This window comes from Papio anubis, chromosome 11, assembly GCF_008728515.1.
Source record: "Papio anubis isolate 15944 chromosome 11, Panubis1.0, whole genome shotgun sequence".
Taxonomy (NCBI): domain Eukaryota; kingdom Metazoa; phylum Chordata; class Mammalia; order Primates; family Cercopithecidae; genus Papio; species Papio anubis.
Genome location: NC_044986.1, coordinates 73510255 through 73536554, shown reverse-complemented (window position 1 = coordinate 73536554; position 26300 = coordinate 73510255). Strand labels below are relative to the sequence as shown.

At 40.1% G+C, this 26300-nt stretch overlaps 1 protein-coding gene across 47 annotated transcripts in view; it reads left to right on the top strand.

The window, feature by feature from the left end:
• Positions 1–19218, top strand: part of KCNMA1 (potassium calcium-activated channel subfamily M alpha 1) — a 766524-nt gene extending 747306 nt beyond the window's left edge. For 11 of the 47 annotated variants that reach the window (XM_021943995.2, XM_017962870.3, XM_017962890.2 and 8 more), the window contains 3 exons: positions 1199–1423; positions 3683–3711; positions 10835–19218. In XM_021943995.2, coding sequence (XP_021799687.1) covers positions 1199–1423; positions 3683–3711; positions 10835–10989 — 409 coding nt within the window. In that variant the 3' untranslated portion in view covers positions 10990–19218. Of the gene's footprint in view, positions 1–1198; positions 3824–8017; positions 8067–10834 lie in introns of those variants that run through there. The other 36 variants (XM_017962891.1, XM_017962882.1, XM_017962875.1 and 33 more) reach the window with 11 other exon arrangements.
• The last annotated feature ends 7082 nt before the right edge of the window (positions 19219–26300 follow it).

The window sequence follows — 26300 nt, the reverse complement described above, 5'->3', positions numbered from 1 at the left end:
GACTTACTTTTTAACTTTTATATATTTATTTTTGAGACAATTGTATATTATCACCTTAAGCAGAAAAAATAACAGTTTAGATGTGCTAATTATATTTTTCTCATATGCATTAAAATAAATTCATAGCAGGCAAAAATTAAAAGTACATCCTAGAATTACCAAGATCAGTGAGTTTGCATAATATACCCTAGGCAATAGTGCTGCAGAGACAGGCGTTTCTCATCCCTGCTTGCATAGTAGAATCACCTGGGGAGCTTTTAAAAAATATTCTGATTACTCTAATTTAACTGGTCTGGAAGGAAGAAAAAATCATATATATATTTTAAAATATATAACAATTTTATATATAATACCCAGGGATTATTGTGTATAGCCAGAATTGAGAACAATTGCTATAGACCAGTGGGTTCTCAAAATTTAGCCAGCATGAGACTCACCTGCAGAGCTTGTTCAACCACAGAACCCATCCTCAGCACTTCCAATTCAGTAGGTCTGGGTGGGGTTGCTTAAGAACTTGCATTTCCTAGTTCGTAGGTGATGCCGAGCTGTGTGGCCTGAGGACCACACTTTGTGATCCACTGCTCGAAATGAAACAGGGTGATCATCTTAGTCACATCTGCTGTTGACCAAAGAAAGCTCCAACTCATTGTGAAGAACAACAAAGTAGTGCTGATAAGTAGGCAGGGTTCTTAGATTCTTCCACGTGGTGAATTCCAAATTCCAAATTCTCCCACCAAAACAGATTTTAATAGGTAAAGAGCGAGAATATAGTCTAAGGAGACACTCTGTAATAGTAAGCAAAGATCTTGTGATGTATATCTGGGATTGTCCAAAAATTCTGGAATGAAAGTTGCATCACACTTCATGAAAACTCCTGCGGCTGGGCTACTTGGAAGTGACTTTGACCTTGTATAGAAAGGTACCTGTAGACCACGAGAAGCAAAGTTTGGTCCTTCCATTACTGGCCCTAATTCCACATCTCTGCCTGGGCTCCTGGCTGGCCTCCTTTGTTGAGTTAAACAGAGGAAGTTTCCATTTAACAAGGAAAAGAATGTTTAAGGCCTCGGACCAGCTAGAAGTGCATCTTCCAGATCCTCTGAAAGTCCTGAGTAACCAGGCTATTGCTTTTGGTTCAGGGAGGGTTGAATTCTCTACTCAGTTATTCTCGGGCGGTGACATCTCTGCTTTTCCTGTCCAGGTATGTCATCACCAACCCCCCCTACGAGTTTGAGCTCGTGCCGACGGACCTGATCTTCTGCTTAATGCAGTTTGACCACAACGCCGGCCAGTCCCGGGCCAGCCTGTCCCATTCCTCCCACTCGTCGCAGTCCTCCAGCAAGAAGAGCTCCTCTGTTCACTCCATCCCATCGACGGCAAACCGACAGAACCGGCCCAAGTCCAGGGAGTCCCGGGACAAACAGAAGTACGTGCAGGAAGAGCGGCTTTGATATGTGTATCCACCGCCACTGTGTGAAACTGTATCTGCCACTCATTTCCCCAGTTGGTGTTTCCAACAAAGTAACTTTCCCTGTTTTCCCCTGTAGTCCCCCCCTCTTTTTTTTACACATATTTGCATATGTATGATAGTGTGCATGTGGTTGTCATTTTTATTTCACCACCATAAAACCCTTGAGCACAACAGCAAATAAGCAGACGGACCAAAAGTTATTTATGATTCTAGGGGAAAAATAACCCAAAGGCATGCTCCAGACATAAATAGCTCACTGCAGGAACGAGTTCACAGATTAGAAGGGAGCCCTTGTGATCAATGTCAGTTAGGCAGAGCAAGTTTATTTAATGTAAAAGAAAAGTTGATTCTGATTTATCAGGATTATCGGGGTGCTTTGGGTTTTGATTTTGTCGTCGTTGTTGTTGTTTTCCTTTCTTTCTTTTTCTATACACACAATAAGTTAGTACATGTTTATTTGAAACAAGCAGCCAGACAGCAATGAAAACATATCGATTGTTTCCAGTCTCTGGGCCGAAGTATTGCGAAGCCTTTGAAAAGCTTTCACAATTTGTGTAGATGATTTTGAAGGACTTGCTTGTTGCAAGAGAACATCAGAGATTTTTTTAGTTACTCACCAAGGCCTTTTGTCCCGGAGCCAGTTCCCTCTGGGAGTTCTTATGAACATTTCTCACCTTAATGTGGAGGAAAGAATAGTATTCCAATCATGGATGTATCAAATTCTAGTCATTTAGTTTAAGTGAAAAGAGGTTTGATTGCATATTAAATTGTTATTCTGTCTCCTTATGTTGCCATATGAATAGCTAGTTTTTTTCTTTCACTTTTGACATTTGGGATGAAAAGCCATATGTATCATAAATATCAGATGTAAGTCATTAAAAACTGCCTTCCTGGGACTTTCACATCTTTTAAAAGGTGAATTACTTACCTTATGTACAGAATAAATAATGCTCAGGAAAGAGCAAGTATTTTTCCATGTATCCTCAGGGGATCCTTTTACTCCCCTTTGTTTGATTAGTTAGGGCCCCAATGCCAGGTAGGAGGAAGGGCTGGGGCAGAGTGAGAGGAAGACAAACCCAGCTGCAGATCATGTTTTTCTAGGAGCCGACATGCTAAATAAATTAGAATGTAGGAGGATCAGCCACAGTTGACTCAACAAAGACAAAAGACAGCCACCACCTTCAACTGTTGGTGCAGCTGCACGGTGCTGGCTGTCCCAATGAAGGAAGCTGGTGGGAAAGAATTCCTCATCATCGCTTTAGTTAATGTAGCCAATTTAGGCAGGGTAATGACGACAATAGAGAGCTGCTCCTTGTCATTATGAGACGTGGGATGAGAAGAGTGCAACAGTGAGCCAAACACGTTTTGGTATAGTTATTTTTTCTTTTGTTTTTGTTCTTTCTTTTTTAACACTTAGTAAGCATGAGAGGAGAGGTAGAAAAATACCCTTTTTTCAATATATAGTTGTCAGATGCTTTGCGCATGCAAATCATGCTTTAGGCAGTGCGGTAGTTCTTAAAAATTGGCCAATTCACCATAACCAATTTCTCTTATGGATGGACTAGGCTGGTATACACATATTTGAACAGTTTACTTTAAAGAATTCCATCAAATAGAATAGGGGTAAAAGGGAGGAGGAAAACATGTCACAGCTGTACCATCTCTAAAAAGGTGTTTTTATGGTGAATGTTTTGGATTTAGATTTTGGATCCCTCGTCCCCTCAAGCATGATAGTTTTGGAGATTTGCTTGCTGTGTGAATTGACAAGCACTTTTACTGACAAATGGTGAGGCTCTGTCAGAACCTCCACCCTCCCCCGCACCAAAGACAGGGGCAGCATAGTATTCAAACCAGTATTGTGATGGGGAATAATTGTATACATGTAAATTAACAAGCCCTATGAGTGGAAGAATTTTTTCAAATTATTTTTGTCTTTCTATATATTGATTTATATTATGTATAACTATCTCTTTATATAAAACTATATATATAACTATATATATATAACTATATATATATATATATAACTATATATATGTATCCCCTAGTATTGGATCATGAAGAGCTCTTCATGCATTCTTTGCAAAGGAGGTTATAAAGTTACGCCCTCAGAACATTTATAACTATAAGAATGTGCCAGTTAAAGTGCTCAACAGGAAATATGACAGTTTAAAAGCATTGTAAAACTCACATAGCTTACTTCTCTCTCTAAAGTGCAACAAGGATGAATAGAATGGGCCAAGGTATGACAATTAATGGTTCTGCATGACCTAGCCACTGCTGGGGGTTTTCTTCTATAACGTTGTCCTTGTGAAAACTTTTGTGAAATTAAAAAAAAAGGAGTTACAAATTTTATTCTGTTATTGGTTTGTTTATTTTTATTTATATTGTTCTGTTTGTGGTTTTATTTATTTTGTTTTGCTTCCCCCCCCTTCCCCTTTCCCTCTCCTTTTCCCTTCCTTCTTCTCTTCCTTCCTTCTTCCACTTTCTAAATTGCTCAGCGCAATGAGGCTGTGCTGCTGCTATTGCTAGATTCCTTAGAGTTTGTTTTGGTGTTCTTGGGTGTGGGGTTGGGTAATTTGGGGGGAACTTCTCTCCATCTGGCTTGCCTTTTAATCTGCACGTGGCCTCCCTGCCCACCCTGGTACCTTGCTCCAAGTCCGAAAGCATTTTCCCATCAAGAAACCCAGCTTCCTTCACTTCCCCCATTGCCACCCCCCAACCCCAGTCCCCACATCGGTCTGTTCACATCTCTGTGTTCATCTTGGCAAGACCTACTCAATCAAGTGATGATGCCAGTTGATAAACTTTTCTGGAAAACATTTACAGCTATTCCATTTGGCGAACCTGCTTCTCTGTCAATATTTCATCCTCCTTTTATTTAAACCAGGAGGGTTATTAATGGCAAAAGCATTGGTCTTCTTTATGCTTGATCAGTATGACTCAAATTAAAAGTGTTCTGCTGTGTATATCAACTCAACAGCCCACACCCAGTTATCTGGGAGCTGATGGTTCAGTCACTGTATTACCCAAATCTCTCCTGCCACCTGCCTTTCAGACATTTGTTAAATCCCAACCAGAGATCGGGCAGATAGAGAGAAGTAAATCCAAAGTGCATTTTATACACAATCTGTTAGCAACTCCAATGAGATGATATTGTGATGGGAATGGAATGGGAACAGACTATGATATGAGATGGAATTTTGAGGTTTTCCTGGACTTTGGGCACACAGTCATGCCCCAGTGGTAGATAATTGAGAATTGACCATATTTGACTAATGTTACATTTGATGATGGAGAAGGATCATTATTACTTCAATTTTATTTGCCAAAATTACTATATTATACTTTCCTTAATAGAGTGAAGAGTCTCCTCCATTGTTTTCTATTTGACTCCAAACTTCCCCTTCTTCTTTCAGTAGAACATCCGCTTACCTAGGAAGTGGGCATACAAGTTTCTTATTATTATATCTCTTTCTGTTCACTGCCCCCTGCCCCTCACTGCAAAAAAAAAAAAAAAAAAAAAAAGAGAGAGAGAGAAAGAAAAGAAATAAGGAGGTAAGGGTAGAAAGTGAAAGAGTTCTTTGAAAAGAAAGTACATACATTTAAAAAGTTAGGAACTCTGTTATCTGCATCATTCTAGAAGAGAAGAAATTTGTAAGCCATTTAGTCCAACTTGCTTTGGGCTTTGAAAGGGGTGAACAGTAAATAGGCTGGTAAACCAGGAGGCACGGTGAAGCCTTCTCAGTCTCAACACTCGGGTGATCATGGCATCATCAGTGTCCCTAAAGTCTGCTACTCAGGGTTCTTTCCAAGGCCAGTTCAAATGGATAGAGAAAGCTAGACCCTTATACATACAGTTAAACTTCTGCCACAATTGGGAGAGGTTGCAAATTCTGTTCTGAATATTAAAGATTATGACCCAGATCCTTACCGTAGGTGCTCAATAAATATTTGATATAAATTGACATTACATATTTTATACCTTTAACCATTTTCTATATTACCCTTGTCCCCTTGTTTATTTTTTAAAAAAATATGAGTGCCTCTACATGCCTCACGATGCTGCTGTGCTGGTGCCACTTTCTCAAGCCGGTCACACGGCTTCCGAGAATGGGGAATAGCCCTGTAAGCTCAATGAGTAGAGAGACCGACTATGCCTCTTGGCAGCATTGTCAAGATCCCAGATGACCAGAAAAACCTTTTGCCTGGCTGTTCTGCAGCATGGGAAAAGCCTAAAGGTGTCTGCATCCCGATAGAGACAATTAAATCAACCTGCCAGGTTCCTATAGCAACAGGCTCCTTGAAGGAGAAAGAGGAGAGTACAGAAACTCCAGGGCCTGTGGAAGTCAAGACAGGGTAAAAATCAATTTCTCAATCAGCTTCTTTCAGCCCATCCCTGCTTTGTCACAATATGATAAAGAAGTAGCTGTGGGCACCTGTCACTACACTGGCTGACTGTCTCCCATGCAAGATTGCATGCCCATTGCAACCACTGGAGGTGAGAGGGATTATCCCCTGCCACCCAAAAGGGATTAGTGAAGAATCTGTCCTCAAGGTGTTGGCTGGACCAAGAGCCACAGAGGGCTGGGAGAGCTGTTTGCTCAAAGAATAGCAGAATCAGACTTTCAGTTAAAAGAGACAGAGTCATGATAGCCAATTGCAAAGAAGTGAGAAGGTTTTTCATAAACGGTAACTGCTTTTGTTCTGGTACAAATAATTTGTATCTCTATGAAATAGGCATACTTTGCTCACAGACAGGAGAGGAGATAGTATGTGTGGGTGGGGACGGTGGAGGCATCAGGGTTTGCTGGGCAGAGGAAATGTGCCAGGCTGCCTATCACAAATGCAGGACAGGAAACCACACAGCATTACCCTTGAAGGTCGAAGCTTCTTGTTAGCCCTTACTGTTCTCCATAGTTGTCTCTCTCCAAACAGAATCTTTTCTTTTTGAGCCTTTTCTCTCTCAACCTCAGCTTGTGGTGTAGTGAGAAGAGGGCCAATTATTCCAAATGCTTTTGCTGTATCATTGTCTCCCCTTTTCTGCAATCTTCTCTAGGGAGTAGTTCTGTGAAAAGGCTAAAGCCCATGGCACTGACAATCCACAGAGCCAACAGAGAAGCTCTGTTCTCACAGTGCAGCCTGTTTCTTCCTCTGCTGGTGGCAGCTCAGTCAGCCCAGCTCTGGGGCCCTTCCGTGCAAGAGCCCAGTCCTCCAGGGTGACCTGCAGCCCTGTGGCAGGAGGAGGTTTTGACCCTTACTTTAAACCCTGTGATCTCAGTGATGAAACTAGAAATGCAAGAAACCGATGGCTCTCAGATGGGATAGGAGGCCTGGTGAGTCAAATCCAGTATTTCAAAGGCATAGAGGCACCTTGGGAGGGGAGAAACCCTAAGCTCCCCAGAAATAACACCAGGTTACCTCTTCCTCTCCTTTACCTTCAAAACGAAGATGACCTACCAAATCCCCCTCTGTCACCTCTGCTGCCACAATCCGTATTCTTCAGGATACACCCCGATATACACACCCCTACTCAACATCTCTGCTGAAGGGCATCATTTGTCATCACATTCAAGAGGTGCCACCCATCCTTTAGTACCAATAGTACTCAGGCTAGTATTAAACTTACTGTAAAAGCTAACGCTTCACAAATGCCTTGGGCCAGGCACTCTCCTGAGCACTCTTCAGTTACCTATATAAACTCAATCCTTACAACAGCTTCAGATGGAGATGCTGTGTCTCCTTTTGAAAGATGCAGAATCTGAGAGACACTAGAGTATGTGAAGTTAGCCACTGCGATATAATGCCTGCTGATATTATTAATAATACTCATAACCTTAACAACTCACATTTACTTACCATGTATCTGGACCTGTATAAGTGCTTCAAGAGTGCTAGCTCCATTTATCTTAACAACACTATTAGGAAATTTGTATCATCAGCCCTATTTTACAGAAAAGGAATGAAGCTAAGATAAATTTGCTAATAACTTGTTCAGAGTCACGCAACCGGTATGTTAGCCAGATCTGCTTAACTTTCACCTCCTGCCCTGTGCTGTCTCCTTAGCCCACATCTCCTTGCTTCTTCACGGTGGACAGCTCATAGCATGGCTGGTCTTAATAGGTGACATGTCCCAGTGGCAGTGGCAATTGCTCTACCAGCATCTCTCTGCAGTTGTTTTCCAGATTTTTATCTTGTCCCACTAGCCCCCTCCCAGCCACAGACTGAAATGCCTCTTCTTTCCTAACTCCACGAACTCCTGGCATGTCACACATTGTACTCAGAGCACTGACAACAGGCATCTCATCCTTAAGAAGCTTATTAAGAAATGAAGCTATTTTTCTCTGGCGGTGAGGAAGCCCTCCCACCCCGATCAATTGCCCTTCTCATCTTAGAGATGAAAATAAAGCCCCTGGAAATCTTACCGGTGTGTGAGATGAAACAGGGAGCAGAGATAAACTCAGGGATTTGGATTTATCCTTGACCATGGCAGCATTCATTAGAGCTGCTTCCCTGAGTCCTCTTCCTCGTGGTCAATTTTGTAGCCACCCATTGGCGTTGTTTCTTCTTCGGAAGGCAAGACTCAATACATCAAATTGTCATTGTCCTACTTGCACTCTCCATGGATGCCGAATGGCTGGCGATCATTGAAATGTGTGTTCCTTGGAAGCGTGTTGGGAGAATCTCTTTGTAAAATACTGTTGCCACCAGACATTTTAGTAAAACACCCAGAGCATTCATATAGTTCCATTTCCTGAACATCCTATGTAACCAAGTCTCCAAGAACACACACATTTATATCTTAGGAGGCACCCAAATTAAACAGCAGTTTCTCAGGCATAAGGAAGACCTCAACTCCTCACCACAATGTGTTTTAACACAACTCATTCCTTGTGTTGAGACAGCATGTCCAAAACAAGGTCTACTCTGCTTAGATTCTGTTTAATGGCAAGAAATGTAAAAGGAAAGAGAGAAGCTTAAATGAGGAAATAATGCTCTCTTTCTTTCAGACAGCAGAAGGAAATTGATATTCTCTCTGCCGTGAAAGGTCAAAATGCCAACTTTGAATTGAACTGCAAAGACTAAATTCTGAACAATTATTCTCTGCAGCAGTTGTAAAAATTTCAGCAAATCGCAGCTGTCTTAGGTCTTTCACCCAAAAGACCTACTCATTTCCATCAGCTGAGTTCACTCTTCCAACCTGGCATGTCCAACCTAGCACTAAATCCCTTTGCAAAATCAGTCTGCATAACAGCATGGCCAAAAACCGAGGGCAGCTCAGGCAACCTGAGCACAAACACCAGGCTCAACCTCTCTGAAAATCATCTTTACACATAAACCGCTGGAAAAAGTCGTAGTTTGAAATTGTTTCAGCGGCCTGGCAATGCTTTTAAAACATGATAACCATCACACTTTACTCCTCTCTGAAAGGTTAGTTTAATCGTAGATCACAAAAAATTGGTTTCCACAAATGCATAATGGTTCATCTATGTCACACTTGAACTAAATGGTTTTTTAAATGGAGCTGAAATTATTTTGATGTGTACACAGTCTTGGATTTCTATACAACCTTTTTTAACCAGCCCATCAGGAACCTTGCCTCTAAAGCCTCATTAATAATTCAGATGTGCTGATGACTTTAAAAGATCTATGGAATTGAAGCTTAGGGGAAAAAAAAAAAACTCTGCTTGACAAAAAGATAAATGAATGTAGAAAGAAGCTGTAGGAGTCTGGCAAGCTGTAGATCATCTCAGAACAGATTGTAACTTTATCATTCTGTCAGGGGGAATAATTTAAAGCACTTAATCAGTTAGCTTCACTGTGAGGATGTAGCATTATGAATTCCTATCGTCCAATCTGTTCAAATCAAAGTGAACTTAATTATAATAGGTGAGCGAGCCAGAGCAGGAGGGGGATGGGGAGAATGAGGCAAGAGGTAGAAAGTTTCCTGTGCGGTAAACTGAGCTGCCGCATAAAAGTGGGGCGAGGCTTTGACTCAGGCACATCCCTGCTCCAGTGACAGCCCTCCTTGACATTGACAGCTCAGGGCACTTGAAATAGCAGAAGTAAGAACTGAAGAGAAACAAGCAGAGTGGTCATGAGCTGATCATAGATACTTAATTTATAAATCATTAGCCAAACATGCACATACCCACCCACCCCCAACATCCCCTATCAAACCAGGTGAGCAGTTTTCACTATAGTGTCCATCCAGGACCACTGACAAGGCAGTTACGAATTGTTCTGGTAAGCAGAAAAAGCAGCTAGAGAGACCATTGTCTCTATAGCAGTGGACGTGCTTGATAGCTTTTACCCTTTTGCTTTTCTTTCCCTAAGTCACTAAAGTGAGGCATATGATTCCCAAGTTAGAATGTCCTATTTGCCCAGTCCTTTCCTATCTATACACATGGCCAATTTCCCAGAAAATTTCAATCCTAGAAAGAGGCAGGGATGAGGGTTGAGTCTTGTAAAATAGCTTTGCACTATGAAGAGGATGCTAGACCATTTTCATTCTCACCCCAGCCCCTGAACACCCTGACTCAGCATTCTCTCTCAGCCATTTCTGTATTTAGGGTGGAAATGAAATGCCAAGACTTCAATGAGCTCCCTTGTCGACAGCTTGGGTTATTATAGTCAGTTAAGATATTGCCACTTGGAACTCTATTCATAACTTTTTACCAACACAGAGTTTTCTTTCTTGATATAAAAGCCACCTCAAAATCATCTTTAAAACATTGGTCGCTATTCTGACTTGCATAGATTTTTGGCCAGCAAAATCGATGGGTTTAGTTTAGATCCCCCAAAGTGGCTACAAATGAAACAGGAGAGTGGTAAAGTTGAGACATGACTTTATGTGTATGCGTTATAAGCAAAGCCAAGGAAAGGCTGGGAGGTGGAGATTCTGTATAAGATTCTAGATCACTCGCTCTGCAGCAAGTGTGGTGGTGCCCTTCTGTTCCACTCGAATCAATGGATGCACACATCTCTTCTCAGGCACAATGTCTGTACCCAATGGCTGATATATGCAACATCCCTTCCCCACCAAACCTTTTCTGGCCACGAAATTAACTCCAAGGAATATTGCCAGAGTCCATTCTGCAACCCCTCCTTAGCCTCTGAGGTCCACTCATGGGGCCTCTGAGTCCCAGTGACACATTTTATTCATCACTTGCTACAGGAAGCAGAGGTATGTTTCAAGTTCTGGGGTCCTCCCTACACTGCACTGTCTCTCTTAGCAATTAACTCACTGTTGGCTTCTATTGATTACCTTTTTGCGTTTTTCAATGAACTTTCCAAAGGCTTTGCCTTAGGACTAATTAAACTTCTAATTTCTCCTTCTTGTTCTCTATCCATTTTGCCCTTTAGCAGAAAAGAAATGGTTTACAGATGAACCGGATAATGCCTATCCCAGAAACATTCAAATCAAGCCCATGAGTACCCACATGGCTAACCAGATCAACCAATATAAATCCACAAGCAGCTTGATTCCACCAATCAGAGAAGTTGAAGATGAATGTTGACTCCCAGGAGACCAGAACTATTTTTTTAAAGCCTGACAAACTTCATCAATGGTGATGTGACTTTTCTTCTTACATGCTGAATCACTGGTGGAAACGTTAGGATAAGCAAGAATTGCCAGAAAATAAAGTAGACAGATCTTTCTCTTTGTCTGCCTTGAATATTGCTTCCATGTATTTTGGAAAAGAAAATGATTTCATTTATAAATGAACATACTAAAATAGTCATGTATAGCCTCTAGCATTTTAAATTATTTTTGTTTATTAGAAAGAAAATATATTTTTTCTTTTCTTTCCATTGTCAAATATCTTCCCTATATCTAAACAATGCAAACTCTAAATGAATAAGTGGCCAGACTCCTTAATGCGTTTTTCTCTTCTTTCTCTCTTTTTCTTTTGAGGAGAATGATGGTCACCACCACAATTAATTGTAATTAATTTTAATGAATTATTAAAACAATTTTAAAATGGCCAACGATGTATACATGTATTTTAGTAAGTCCAAAAAAGAAGACGAAGGGGACAGGTGAATACCTGCTCCTCGCCTGGATGGGTGTGTGTTTTGATCTGCATTGACACCAGCTCTTAATAAATGGAAACTTATTTATTTTCACAGTTGAAAGTCATATTTTTGTAGTTTTAGTTTTCATTCTGTAGTTCTCACCCCTTTGTTCATATTTTTAAAGGGAAGACCTTCTTGCTGCTTTTCTACAATTGGCAGATCAGGTTTGTCTGGCCAACTAAGGATACCAGGAGGGTTGTGGGCAAGCCTGGGATGTGGAAGCTGAGGACCAGATGCACACAAGGCATTGCTCTGTTTGCTGTTCTAGTGGTGGGGACTCCTACATGCTGTATGCTTCTCATTTTGTATTTCCAAACCACCTGAGCGAGTAATGTCAACTTCGGGAGGGTCTGGTGGACTTCCTCCCCACTCCCCAAGTCTCAGAGCTTTTAGCCTGGAAGTTTGTAAAACTGATCAATAGTTTTACTTTACCATAGGCTATGAGAGGGCATTCATTCTTCTCACTGAGTTTTTGTTTAAAAACCAGGAAATTTCTACAATCATGGAGATGGGATTTTAATTTGCATGCTCTCCTTTATTTAGTTGCTGGGGCCAAACATGTGAACTTGTTACAACAATTTAAAAAATAATAATAACAAAAGGAAAGCAATGAATGCACTTCATATAGACTGTTAGAAAAGGCCTTTGAAAATTACCAGCAGTGAAATCAAATATATCAGCCACTTCAAACTGCGGTCAAAAGATTTTTCTAGCCATCAGATGCAATTACAATGTCTCAGAGCTCTGCTGTCGCTTGCATGCTAGGTGTACAGTCTCCCGGCAACTGTTTTGTTCCAATCAACTTAGCAAGTCTTTCAACTTTAAAATTATCAGTCTTTGATATGATCATCAAGGTCTCTGGAGAAGCATGGATGTGATAGTGATTTCTATTTTCTTTAAAAAATGTAAACTGTGGACACTTAAAGGAACCAAGCTAACCAAAGTATCTCCCCCAAATTTCATGATATCTAGTCCATTAACTCTTTGGACCATGACCTGTGGTACTTAGTTATGGTAGTGCAAATCAGATCAGAGCAAAGCAATGAGATCATCATGAAGACATATGTCCACTAAGTACTCCAATTACCAATGTAGGCAAAATGAGCTTCCACCTCTGTCCACTCCCTGCAGAGCCAATATAGTCGTGCTTCCACCTCGTAGGCATTGTCCTGCAGTGACTTGTCGGACTGTGGTTACTCTGTCGTCACATTTTGTAGAATTAGTTCTATAAAAGTATTGTGAATATAATGTATGTCCAATTGGATTGTTTAAAAACTACTTATAATTAATCACTAGCCTACTCAGCAGACTAAAATGACGTCAACAGTCTATATTCAGGCTTATAAACATTTCTTGGTTTCCAACAGAAGTCAAATGTGTTTGTGGGGAGAACCTTTTGCCAGGATTTTGACAACTTTCCTGAAAGCTAGGCCTTCTTTTACATAATGATTTTGCACTGGGGTCACCTTAGTACATTCACGTCAATCCACGCTCTTCTTTCCTTCGTGAACCATAGTGGGCTCTTCACTCCTGCTCCTAATAACCACCTCCAAATTTGTTAGAGCGATTTGGTCTCCTCTGGCAGGCTGTGGTGGCCACATAAAGGATCTTCCATTAGAGGGACACAGGACACAAAGCTCCATTCCCACTACCCTCTCTTCCCTGTGTCTCCCCTACCAAGGCAATCTGGAAGCAGAAATGCAAACTCCAACCCCACAACACATCCATTGATGCATTTGTGGCTAGAGATTTGAATCTAAACTTAAAAAAAAAAATCATAATAGTTAGGATCATCTCCTACAGCAAAGGGCTCCTTGATTCATAAGCACCACCCCCCCCAGAAAAAACAAAACAAATTAGTAGAAATTCATTTTCTTAAGTAGAGCAATAAGTTCATACTATGATGCCTTTTCAATAATGAATTGTTCTGGGCTAGAAAACAAAATGAGGCGTTTTGTTAAGGAGGTAGGAAAATGGCTGGCTGTTGGGCCCTTTGGCAAAAGCTGGTGCCTGGTAAGTAGAAAGCGAAATGGAAGCAAGTAAGATTTGGGAAATCACTGGAGGGCTCAAGCAAATGCCAGAGCTTCTCCCTGGCTTGTTCCTACTCGTTGAGCTCTTTGGCCCTGAGTCCCATCCATCTCCGCTGAGACAGTCTGTCTTTCTGCCTACATCCACCTGAGACCAAGGAGGGTCTTCTTTAGTACAGTCCACATTATGAGGCTCTGATTTCCATCCCAGTTTAGGGCTCCAGAAAAGCCATTCTCCCAAACTAATGATTCTTGGGTGCTGTGGGAATCAAAGACTCACCAACAGGCTGTTTACAGAGCAGAAAATATCATCACCATCATCACCTTTCTCCTTGAGAAAACTTATTTTTTTCTTATCAATTTTATATTTTAGAATATCATCTTGAACCGTTACAAAACACCTTAAATAAAAGTGACTGTGACTAAGGCATGTTGGAGAACATTCCAAAACTCTTTCTTCCCAAGGGTTCTGGCACCTTATGATGTACTTTGTAAAAAATTGATTGAAGATTTTAAATAAACAGGAAATTGGAAGTGTTTTTTAGAGTTGGATAAAGGAAAAGTGAAAAAGCATAAGAAATCTGGGATATTTTCATGTTGAAAGGAGAAAAAGCACAAATTCTCTAGTTACCATTTAATATGAGGGTGCAAGAGCCGCATTTACAACCAACTATGATCTTTGAAAATGTTTTTAAAACTCTCTGTGTCTCAGTGACTTCATTTGTAAATGAGAGTGATTCCTCTAGATGACTCTAAGGTCCCTTCAGGTCCCAGGGCACATGATCTAAGTTAGGAGTGGGAACATGGGAGCGGCTGCCTCTTCTTGGCTAAACGTTTGGAGACTATTGTGTCCAGGGCTGGAATAATCATCCTTTATGCTGCATCACCCAGGCAACACTCTCAGCCTTACTCACGAGTGGTGAACATTTTCTGCTCTGGACGTAGAATAGGTAGGTTCATTCCTGTGCTTTTCACCTTAGAGTCTTTTTAGGTTCAAGATGCAAATTTCTCATTTCGGAGAAATGATAGTCACCATCACAATTAATTGTAGTTAAGGGAAATGAATTATTATAACGATTAAAAAATGGCCAGCACCTGAATCACATTGGTCAAATTTCACCGCCTGTTCTAGGGTTTTCTTCTCAATTTCATCCCTCCTTTCCCCCCCTTTTTTTTTTTTTTGGTTCAAGGCCCAGCTTCAGTTAATCCCTTCATCTCTATTCCATGTCTCCAATTCCTAGTATGTAACTAGAGATTCAAGAGACCCCAAATTCCTGCCATTTTCCCCATTTATGTTTCCCCATGTGGATCTTCAGGAAGTAGCCAGTCTTCCTTCTCACTTCATTTCCTGTCCTCTGTTTATTTGGTTGTTTTTTTTCATTAATAAACTAACCATCTCTTAGCTACTTACATTCATAAATGTAATTTTAATCTATTGTTTTATTGTCAAAGGGAACCTCATTGAAGGAAGGAAAGGCGAAATTGAGGAATAAAGGTAGGAAGGGAGAGAAACAAAGACTATTCAACCATTTGACTGAGATGTGAGCCGCCTTGACTCCTAGGAGACTAAGTAGATCCATTCAGCTTGAACACTGAGCTCCAGGGCAGAATCTGTCCATTTTCTGTTTTATTCTTACTTGCTGCTTTTGGAATGGTGGTAAAGCCACCAATTGCCATGACCCTTGAAAGGATCTTCACTAATTAGGACTGACTCACCCTCTTTAAAAAGCAAAAGAAACAGAATTTACTTACAATCTTCTGGCAAATTACCTTTCTGCCCCTCTCCTCATTCCCAAAAGGCATTTTATTTTAATCCAGCAGAGATGATTTAGCATATAAATCCCATGGTCATTTGAGGAGGTGATGATGCTATTTGGCTTTATTTATGAGAGAGTAGTAATGAGAAATGATTCCTAGACAGTTTGTACTAGTTCGGTCATATTGGTTGTTTAAGTGCAGTCTCTTCCAATTGGTTGTTTCCAATAAAGTATCAGTTGTTAATAATTTCAAGAATTCCATAAAAATAAGGAAACTTGGAAAACATTTTAAATTTTATTTCTTAAGAGACCACAGAGCCTAATTTTCAATTTTTATGGTAAGCTTGCTTAAAACATGTATAGAAAGAAGCCTATGTGCTCAAAGACAGAGGCACCTTTAGCCCTACAATGGTTGGAAGCTCCATGATATCACAGCCCCATATGGATAGATTGGAGAAAGAATTCTGACTTAGACCACCTGTAGCAGACTTTCCTCTTTTGACATATATATATATTTTTTAATCACAGAAAGGACCTGAGACTCCTTATCTAAAGATAAGACAAACTTGGGGTATACATTAAGAATCCAGGAAGACAGAAAAAAAGAAAAAGATATAATAAGCAGTATTTTAAAATACCATCAGTTATGGGCATGCATCTGGTACAAAGAGTAGTTCTTTAGGTTGGAAGAAAGAAGAGTGAACTGCATGGGCTGGTAAGAATGCAGAGGCATATAATGCTTGATGGGCTTTGGAGGCATTTCAATAGTAATTGGGTGACAGGACTGGAAAGATGTGTAATATGAGGGTTTTCCAGGGAGATGGGACTTAATGGGCCATGATGTATTTGTAGGAATGTGATTTCAATAGATTGACTATTTTGTCTACTGTGTTAAGTTTGTGTAGGGGATCTGGGGAAAACTGAGATGCGACTTCATGGAAGGGGCTACAAAGTACAGTCTAAAGGCCTAGATAAAAGCTTGAAACTTGATTTAGAAAGTCATGAAAAGCCACTAAGAATTTTAAGCAAAGAGTGATGGGGCAGCAATGGCTGTGCATTTTTCAGGCTGAAAGTAGTGAGATGTCAGTTCTTCCTGGAAAATATCATGAGAATGCACACAAAACTGAACATATTCTCAGCAGCAAGGAGTGCTAAAGGGTGCCCACTCCAAGTCAACAATTCACCGTGTGCAACACCCCCCTTCCTCACACATTTGGCTTTGCTTTCTGTCACAGGACCATCAGACGTAGAACGTCCTGACTCTCCTGAATTACTAGAATGTCAGCAACAAACTCACAAAGTAGATTAGAGGGTAGGAATGGATACATAAATTTTTAAAAATTGGCCAATCATACTATTTTCTAGACAGTAATATAATAAGAACATGAGGCAGGACATCCACAAATTGTAGAGAATAATTAATAGTCCAGAACTGCCAAATAGGAATTTCCATTATGAAAACATCCTTGTAGCTAATCAGGGAGCTCTTGCTTAGAAACCTGTTAGCACCCGTTAAATATTTGTAAAAGGAGCGGATGGGAGAGAAATGAGCACAATATAGGTACTGCCATCAATCAGCTTATAATACAACTAAAGAAAGAAAACATGCTCAAAGCGCCATTAGAGAAAGGGTGAACCCTAACGATATAGTTTCACATTCAATATGGTAGGAGATGAAACAAGGGAGAAATGCTGTGGTTTGAAGTGGTTCAGCAAGGTAGGATTTCTAGAGAAAGGGGGGTTTAGGAGTTAGATTAGTAGAGGGTCAGCATTCCAGGTATGAAGGCAGGATTATCTGGCATGTGGCAGGGTGGGTGATGTTCATCAGTAACTGCTAATTGATATTTACTGAGCAGCTGTTGTGTCCTCACGACTGTAAGGCTATTAGAGAAAGATAGCCCGCCTGCCTAACTGGGAACACAAGGCACACATATATTGGAAAGATCACGTTGCACAAAACAGATGTTCAATAAATAATTTTTTAATAAATGTGAACACTCAATAACAAATAAATGTTACAGATTGTAATAGTTGTAGAAGATTGGTTGGGATTGTAGTGACTGGATATGGGGCAATGGCTGTGGGTCTAGAGTATATTCATTGTGCAGTGAACACACACCTAATCTGTCCTCAAGGACAGAACCATGTGGAGGAATAGGAAAACAAGAGAAGCAGGCAGGAAGGGGAGGCCGTGAGTACGACAGCTAAGAAATGTTATATTGGGTTCATCCAGAGCAGGAAAAGCTGAGAGCTGTCCATGAGAGAAGGCCCCATAGGCAAGACGAGTGGGACAGGGGTGTGAAGAAGTGGGCTACAACAGGCCCTGCAGATGTGGAAGCCAGATCCACAGAGGCACTCAGAAAGTGAGGATCCTGGATGAATTACTTTAGGGAGAAAGTATAGGTTTAGATCAGCTGGCAGAGATGTGTTTGTAAGCTAAAGTCATGTTTTTCAGGACTAAAAAGGAGCAAAATAAGTAGACCTTCTTGGGACAGGAGATCTAGGGTACTCTGAAACCAGGAAAATGAGAAATAAGAGGGGAATTTTAAGAAAGAGAGGACAAATCATCTATGAGGCTGGAGATGAAAGGTGTTGGAGATGGTGATGTAGAAGTCAAAGGACTCACTCGAAGGACTCACTCTGCTTATTTGTCCATATTCCCAGAGCTTGTCATGAGATCTGGCCCAGGTGGGCAGTCACTCAGCCACTATGTGTCACTGTGGCTGCCATGGTGGATGGAGGCTAGACAGGTAGTGTGGCGATTGGCAGTCTTTCTGGAGGACTCAGGAGGGAGGGATTTCAAGGTGGGCATCACCTTTCACATTCCTGTCCATGTCTGTACTGTTCTTCTTCCCTCCCTGAACAGCACACACCCTGCACCCTTAGTTTCAGGGGTCTGAAAACAAATGCTACAACCACACTGCTTTGGTGGCTTTTCTGAACAGGCAGTGTGAGAAGAGATGTTCTGGCCAGGTGAAAGTGCACTTTATCTTTAGGTAGGTTTTTCAGTTTAGAAAGGTTTCCTTTGCTTATCCCTTGAGGACTTCTGTGCTGCTGCTTCTCCTCCGTCTTGCTAGTTAACAGAACAGGGGCAGAAGTGACACCAGTGCTCTTGGCCTTGCCTGCTTTGGGAAGCACTACCGGGCCCCACTGTTTAGAATGTTAGATGGAAATGTACACAAGGCACTGGCACACGCCTGCCAGAGTGACCCAGTGCTTCTCTCCCATGGGACTCAGGGTCAGCATGGGAAGCCTGCTGGCAGGGACAGGAGCCCCACCCACAAGGTGGACCGAGCCTCACTTCCACACAAAACCAGAATCCCATCTGCCCCAGAGCACTCGCTCTCCTCCCCTTCCTTCCGCTCAATACTGTCTGACATGCCTTTGACCAGAACTGCAAAATTTCAAACATAAACCCAGATCTGTTGGGAAATCCTAATTAAAAACGTTCCATTCCCAGGTGGCACAATCACATCCTGCCTAAAACTTCTGGCCCACATCCCACCACCCAGATGTTGAAAAGAAACCTTCCTCTGCATAACACCAAAACTTGCACTTCAAGGTTTCTTTAGGGGACAAAGAAAAAAAAAAAGTACACACATGCAGAGTGCAGCCTACATGTTCATTAAGGAAAAAGAGCGTGGCTTATTCATCTTTCGATCTTTGTTGGCATTATGATTATGATTATGATTAATTACTCTGACCTGACAGGAATTGAAAAAGAGAATATATGCTGGTGCTCTGAAATGATCTACCCAACTCTGTCATCTGTAACAACCAGTGATAACTCTCTTGTCTTGTAAAAAGGGTTTGTACATAACTTGTACATGGTTTCATTTTGTATTTTTCGCAGATTAAAAATTTATGTATTTGTGTTCTAAAATAAGGAGTGTTTCTTGTGTTTTTGTAGCAGTCACATGCCATGGGGGTGAGAGGTGGGCTGGGGGTGGTGAGGTCCCTGAGTTCTAATCAGTCTGCTTTTGTCTCCTCCCTCCATGCTCCTCCATGAAGGCAAAGTTGTGGATTGATTGAAATCATGAGCTTCCCTTTGCAGCTTCAAGTGCAAATAGACCTCCCCACCTCCATGGTCTTCAAGGAGCTAGTCAGTGGGTGCTGCTTAAGACTGCAATAGGCATGGTAGAGAAAAAGAGCTGCTGTCATTCAACGTAGTGCCTGAGAGCCCTACATAGCCACACTGGGGCCAATGGGACAGGTGCTCCTGCAGAAGGCTCCAGCAAGCAGGGCACTAAAAAAATGCACATCTTTCAATAGGTCCCTGAAAAGCTAAAGCATTTCTGCCCTCAGCCACCCACTCTCAAGCTAGTTACCATTTCCTGCCATTTGCATAGACAAATGGTGTTCTTTCCCCTGCATTTAGCTTATCAAAACTCAGGACAATCTGCTAAAGGTTTGACTCATCCTACTCCACGCTCATCCCCAACAGGGCAACAGATGGACATTTTAAAAGCAGAAAGAAAAAAAAAAGAAAAGAAAAAGCCCTTAAAAACTAATCCTGCCATGTTGGGCCATGCTCTAAACCTTCTTCAGAACCTTCAGAGTTTGCACTCTTTTCAGGGACCTGGACTCCCAAGGGCAAAGCTGGTCCAGCCTACAGAAAGAGAAGGACCTGGAGAATGGGAAAAAGCCATCCAAGGTATATAGATGTGATGTGTAGAATGTGTTGGGATTTAATGCATTCTAGAGATTGTTTCATTTGCTCATTAGCCAAATATTTACTGAATAGCTATTATGTTAACAGTCCTCTGCTGGGAGCTGGGAAAACAACAGTGAGGAATTCTATGATTCCAGTTCTCCAGTCTTGGGGAGGGTTGGGATCAACAAATAAACAGGTGATAGCTATGTATTAAAAATCGATCTCTAGGGGAAAGCACAGTTTGCCATTGGGAACACATCAGAGGGGCACTTAGCTATTTGAAGAGGAGTATACCAATTGATAGATATTTTAAAAAATAAATCCCCCTTCTACCTAAGTCAATATAAGCCCCAACTGGAACTTATTCCCAGTGGTCAGCAAATGCAGGTTTACCTGTCAGAATGTGCCAGTTCCTGATAGTCCTTTGCGCTCCAGTTTCTCAACTTGCCTTCTCCAATATTTGCTAACAAATCTGAATGTTGTTGGGGAATGTAATTGCAGAGCATATGGTCCCCATTAGTTAGGCAAACTCCACTGCCAAATTCAGCTCCAAGGAAGGAGTCTGCATAAAGGATGAAGTATTAGGAAAACATTGACAGTGACAGAGAAGGCAAATAAAAGAGATGAGACAGTGAGTTACAAAATAGCAGGCTCGGCAAACCCAGCACAATGAATGTGGAACATAATTTTCCATTTGTTGAGAAAACAATATATGTGAATTTGTACTAAAATCTCCCTGTAGCAAAAATCAAAGTAGACCATTCACCAGAATCAATGTTAACTGCTTTGCAATGTCAGATAAGATAGATTCTGCTTGGGAGAAAAACATGAGTGGAACAGAATAGACAGTCTGCTAAGGAAATAAAGCATGAGTGACATCAAAATGTAAATATAGACTTAACGCTATTTTAAATGTTACTGGACCAGCCTTTGAGAGGAGAAACAGAATCTTATGCTTAATAACCTCTCACATTCAGAGAGTATAAAAACATAGGCTAAATATAGTCAGACATGAGGTCCCCTAAGACCCAGGAAAGAAGATTGGACAAGATGAGAGCCTGGGGCTTCATCAGGCAGAAGGCAGATTCCCCAGACCAGTCAAGCTTCTGAAAATCAAAGAGGGACCAGGGCTGAACCTGAACCCAGACTCAGCCTGGCTGCTTGGCCTCCTCTCCCAAGCAGCTGATGCTATGGGTCCTTCACCCCAAAGCCTATCACATGCTCGCTGGTTTTTAGTCTATTGTAATTAACTCACCCTAATTCAACAATTTTTTTTTTTTTGAAAAAGCACTTTAATTAGGTGTTTCCAAAAATAATCAACTTCATTTTTCTGGAGTCAACAATGTCTTTCCTTCACTTCCATTTCTCTGGTTAACATACTGTTTAATTCAATTACATACTACAATAACAAGTTCAGATGTTTAAACAAGCTTGAGACTGCTGGTCAGCTCACCTGGTGAAATCCAAAGGACACAGATGAAGTAAGGAGTTCTGTGCAAGGCACACAATTTCAGTACACCACGGAAAGCCGTTAACTTGTTCACAGAAGAAAGGAGACAGACATCAGCTAATCCAACTAGTGGATAACTGGTGCTTATTTAAGAGTTCTTCTGAGGGAAATGACTTTTAATATCTATATATGGGTGACTATTGAAGTGAATTTGTTCACCCATTCCATGGAGTGCCAGTAAAAAAGATGAGTTAGACTTAATTATTATATATTAGGGGTTGGTGAACTGTGTCTTGAAGGAAAATGCAGCCTGCCACTTGCTTGTTTCCTAAATAAAGTTTTATTGAAACACAGCTATGCCCATTCATTTACATATCATCTATAGCTGAGTTTCTGATACAACAGCAGAGTTCAGTATCTGGGATAAAGGATAAGGTTCATAAAGCCTAAATATTTACCATCTTACTTTTCACAAAAAAAAATTATGCTGATTCTTGGTCTATATTGCTTACAGGGAGAAAATAAAATGTATAGTAGAATCCCATTTGTGTTAAACAATTAGGTTTATTTGTTCATCATTAAAACTGGGGAGGAAATAAGGTCAAGTCATAAGCAGTGATTATCAGAGTAGTAGGAAGCAAAGGGGAAAAATTAAGAGACAGGAAGGAGTTTTGCTTTTCGCTTTATACATTTCCGTTTTATTTAGGTTTATGTAGATCAAACATGCATAATTTTTACTATTGGAAAAATGTTAAAGATAATTCTTTTAGGAAAATTAATAAGTAAGTTTAACTAGCTAACAAAATAAATTTATAATAAATAAGAGCCTATGGTTACCCTGCGTTTAAGTGGCATTACCAGGATGTAGTTCTTTTGACTCCAAAGACCATCCCAGAGCTCTACATCTCGTAGCTGCCAGTTTCCAAGTGGCGTGTATAAAGCAGGAAAGTGGGAGACATAGTGACAGTTTATCCAGTACTCTGAGTTTGCTGCTTTGCCACAGTTGTTGAGCTTTGGACCTGCCAGGCTAGCAAGCAGGAGTCTCATTCTCCAACAAACTGTTCTTCCTGTAATTGCATCCCCAGCACCAATGCAGCAGCAGGAGAACTCTACCTGCCCACAGAAGGAGGCTGCAGGCCTGAGCTACCTAATTGTGAGGCTCCACCTACATTCATCCTCAGCGCTCAACTCAATAGCACCGCACTGGGTCCTGACCTCATTCTATTTTGTGCAGTCCTTTTTACATCAAGGCATCTTCCCACAAACTGATACCCACTCCAAGAATCTTTTATCTATTAATTAATTAAAATAAAATTAATTGAGCACAATAGATTATGCATACAATTGGCACACATTTTAAAGATACAGAATAAACACTGAAAATAAGTCTCCCTCCCATTTCTGTCTTAGACATCCAGCTCCCCTCCCTAAGACAACCATGGTTAATAGTTTCTTCTTCATCCTTCCAGAAAGTCTTTGTATATACAATCATAATCCAAACATAGCATGCTATATACTTTATAACACTTTAAATACACTCTATATACCTTTTTAAAACAATATAATGTGTAGATTTTTTGGTCCATCCATCAATCTTCCTAAGGGCTGCATAGTATTCCATATAAAAATCATCTATTTAACCTTTCCCTTTTGATGATTATTAGGTTGTGTTTATTCTTTGGCTATTTCACCCACAAATGTAAGCATAGCAGTAGGTTAAATTCCCAGAAACGGAATTGCCTTGTCATTAAAAAAAAAAAAAAAAAGTTTTAAGTGCAGTTATAGTTGATTTGCCAAACTATCCCCCACAGAAGATGTTTTAAATCATAATTCTACCCTCTACCCCGGCATTCTGGCTTTCTGCACCCTCTTCTACATGGGTTATTATATTAACCAGGATGCTTTTCACTGTAAGTAATAGAATGTCCAACTAAAAATTAGTTCTGGAAATGGAAAGTCCACAGGTGTGTTAGTTATAGAGTTGGTTGATTCTGCAGCTCAACCTTGTTACCAAGAACCTAGGAGCTTTCCATTTTTATGTTCTATTGTCTTCTTTAGCACACTGACAACGGCTGCGCTCATTGCCAAAGGACAGCTATGACTACTGTAGTGGTCACATACAAACAAAACAAAGTTCTATAAATGAAGAAGAGGTTAGTTTTTCTCACGGGACTTTTTCATAAATTGAAGAAGAAACATTTTCTAGAGTCACCTAGTACACTTTCTTTTGGATCCCATTGACCAGAATGAGGTCCCATGACCACACTCAAAATAATAAAAGATTTGATATGAAAAGGGTATAATAATTACACGTTTGACTTAGACTTTGAGCCTCCCATGTTAGATTGGGAGTGAGACCACCTCTTCTACTGCTTAAATGGGGAATCCAGCAAACAAAAAAGAAGGAGGAGTGGTCATAGAGCAGGCCACCAAATAGTGGCCAATCTGAGATTTGAAAGTAAATTTTCATTTCAACTACATTTAAATTTTTAAATTATGAGCAAAGTTAAACATCTTTTGACATTTTGTTGCCAATTTTTCCATTTATATTTCTCTAACTGAACTTCCTATGTGATTTACTTTAAAGTTACCTAGTTTTTTAATTTCTTAAATAAATTTCTTTTTAAAATGTCAAAACTAGCATATGCTCACCATAAACAATGAAAATATATTTATATTTAAAGTAATCTCCTCAAACCTCCTTTATATTTTCCACTCCTCCATTGTGAAACCAATGCAAATGTATAAAATAGGTGGGGAAATGTTTAATAATTTTTTGGCAAATAAAAAGCTCATATTACAAATAAGATTTTACAAATTGCCTTTCTTAATTAAAAATGTATAAGTATATTCCCTCCAGATTAATAGATATAATTAACATCCTTTTAATTAATGTATCCTTTAATTAACTTATCTATTGAAAGTAGTAAAATAACAAAATTAAATTTTAAGAATAAAAAGCGATAGAAAATTAATATTCTAATTTATGTATAGATCTAAGTTAAAAGTCTACCCACTTTTTAGGACATTCAGGTGTTTCCTATTCTTTTCCACCCTCTGGAGTTCCTTTCTCTCTGATAGTCAGGGCCACTGCTTCCCTGAAGAGACACAAATAAGCAGGTAAGTGGAATCTAGGATGAGGCCAAGGCTAAAAGTTTTAAGGATTGTCATCTGTAGGTCAGAGTCTCCTTGCCCTGCCAAACTCAAATAACTCTTGAATGCATCAGAGGAAAAGCTGCTGTTAAAAGAGTGGTGCTAGGGGCATTAAAAATGAAATATAGAGGAAATTTCTGAAGTTTCGGAACTATCACACCTACACAAAGCAAACATAGGTATGTAGTTTACTAAATTATAGATGAACCATCAAAAGGGGCAACAAAAAATAGAAAAGATAGAAAATATGATGGCAAATCTGAGACAAACATATTATATAAGTAAATAAAAATGGGCTAACTTTATTTTTTTAAAGACCTATGGTAGAAAACTAAACCCAAAAATTATGCTGCATAAAATGTTATCAAAAAATAAACTTTATTGCAGCACTACTCACAATAGCAAAGACATAGAATCAACCCAAATGCTCATCAATGATAGACTGAATAGATAAAATGTAGTACACATACACCATGGAATACTATGCAGCCATAAAAAGGAATGAGATCATGTCCTTCATGGGGACATGGTTGGAACTGGAAGCCATTATCCTCAGCAAACTTACTCAAGCACAGAAAACCAAACATCACATGTTCTCACTATAAGTGGGAGCTGAACAATGAGAACACATGGACATAGGGAGGGAAACAATTCATACTGGGGCCTGTTGGGGGGGGTGTAGTGGGGAGAGGGAGAGCATTAGGAAAAATAGCTAACACATGCTGGGCTTAATACATAGGTGATGGGTTAATAGGTGCAGTAAACGACCATGGCACACGTGTTGACATATGTAAGAAACCTGCACATGCACCTTGGAGCTTAAAATAAAAATTAAAAATTAAAAAAAGGAGCTTAGAACAGTTGAAAGTAAAAGCATATGCAAAGGCATTTGGATCAATTAGAATTTTTGGTTTAAGCAGAGAATAGCAGATTCATAATATCAGATAATGTTAACATGAAGACAAAAATTAGCGAACAAGAAAAAGCATGGTACTTTTTATGATAAAAGTGCAGTGTAATCACACAATCACAGATACCAGACTCAAATTATCACGGCATCTAATTCTGTAAAGCAAAAATAGGAGGGAACTTCAAAATATTAGTGGAAAAACTGAATTAAAAAATTAAAATCATAAATTTTATTTATCAACATGAACTCCATCGAAGTCAAGACACTTTATAAGTGATGATACCAGCTCTTAGTCCATCCCTAAAGAACTGAGGGTGCTGGGAATTTAACCATATTAATGCGGTCTATGTTACATTATTAACTGAAGGAAAATGGGTGTCCTTTACAGGCTTTTTAAGATTAGGAAACAAAAAGAAGTCAAAAGGAGCCAAATCAGGGCTGTAAGGTGATGCCTAATGATTTCCTATTGAAATCCTTACCAAATTTACCTTGTTTATGAGAGGAATAGGAGCATTGTCGTGCTGGAGAAGAACTCTCTGGTGAAGTTTTCCTCGATATTTTTCTGCTAAAACTTTGACTACCTTTCTCAGAATACTTTCATAATGAGAAGATGTTGTTGTTCTTTGGCCCTCCAGAAAGTCAACAAACAAAATGCCTTGAGCATCCCAAAAAACTGTTGCCATGAACTTTGCCTTTGACCAGTCCACTTTTGGTTTGACTGGACCACTTTCACCTCTTCGTAGCCATTGCTTTGATTGTGCCTTGACTTCAGCATCATACTGGGAAAGCCATGCTTCATCT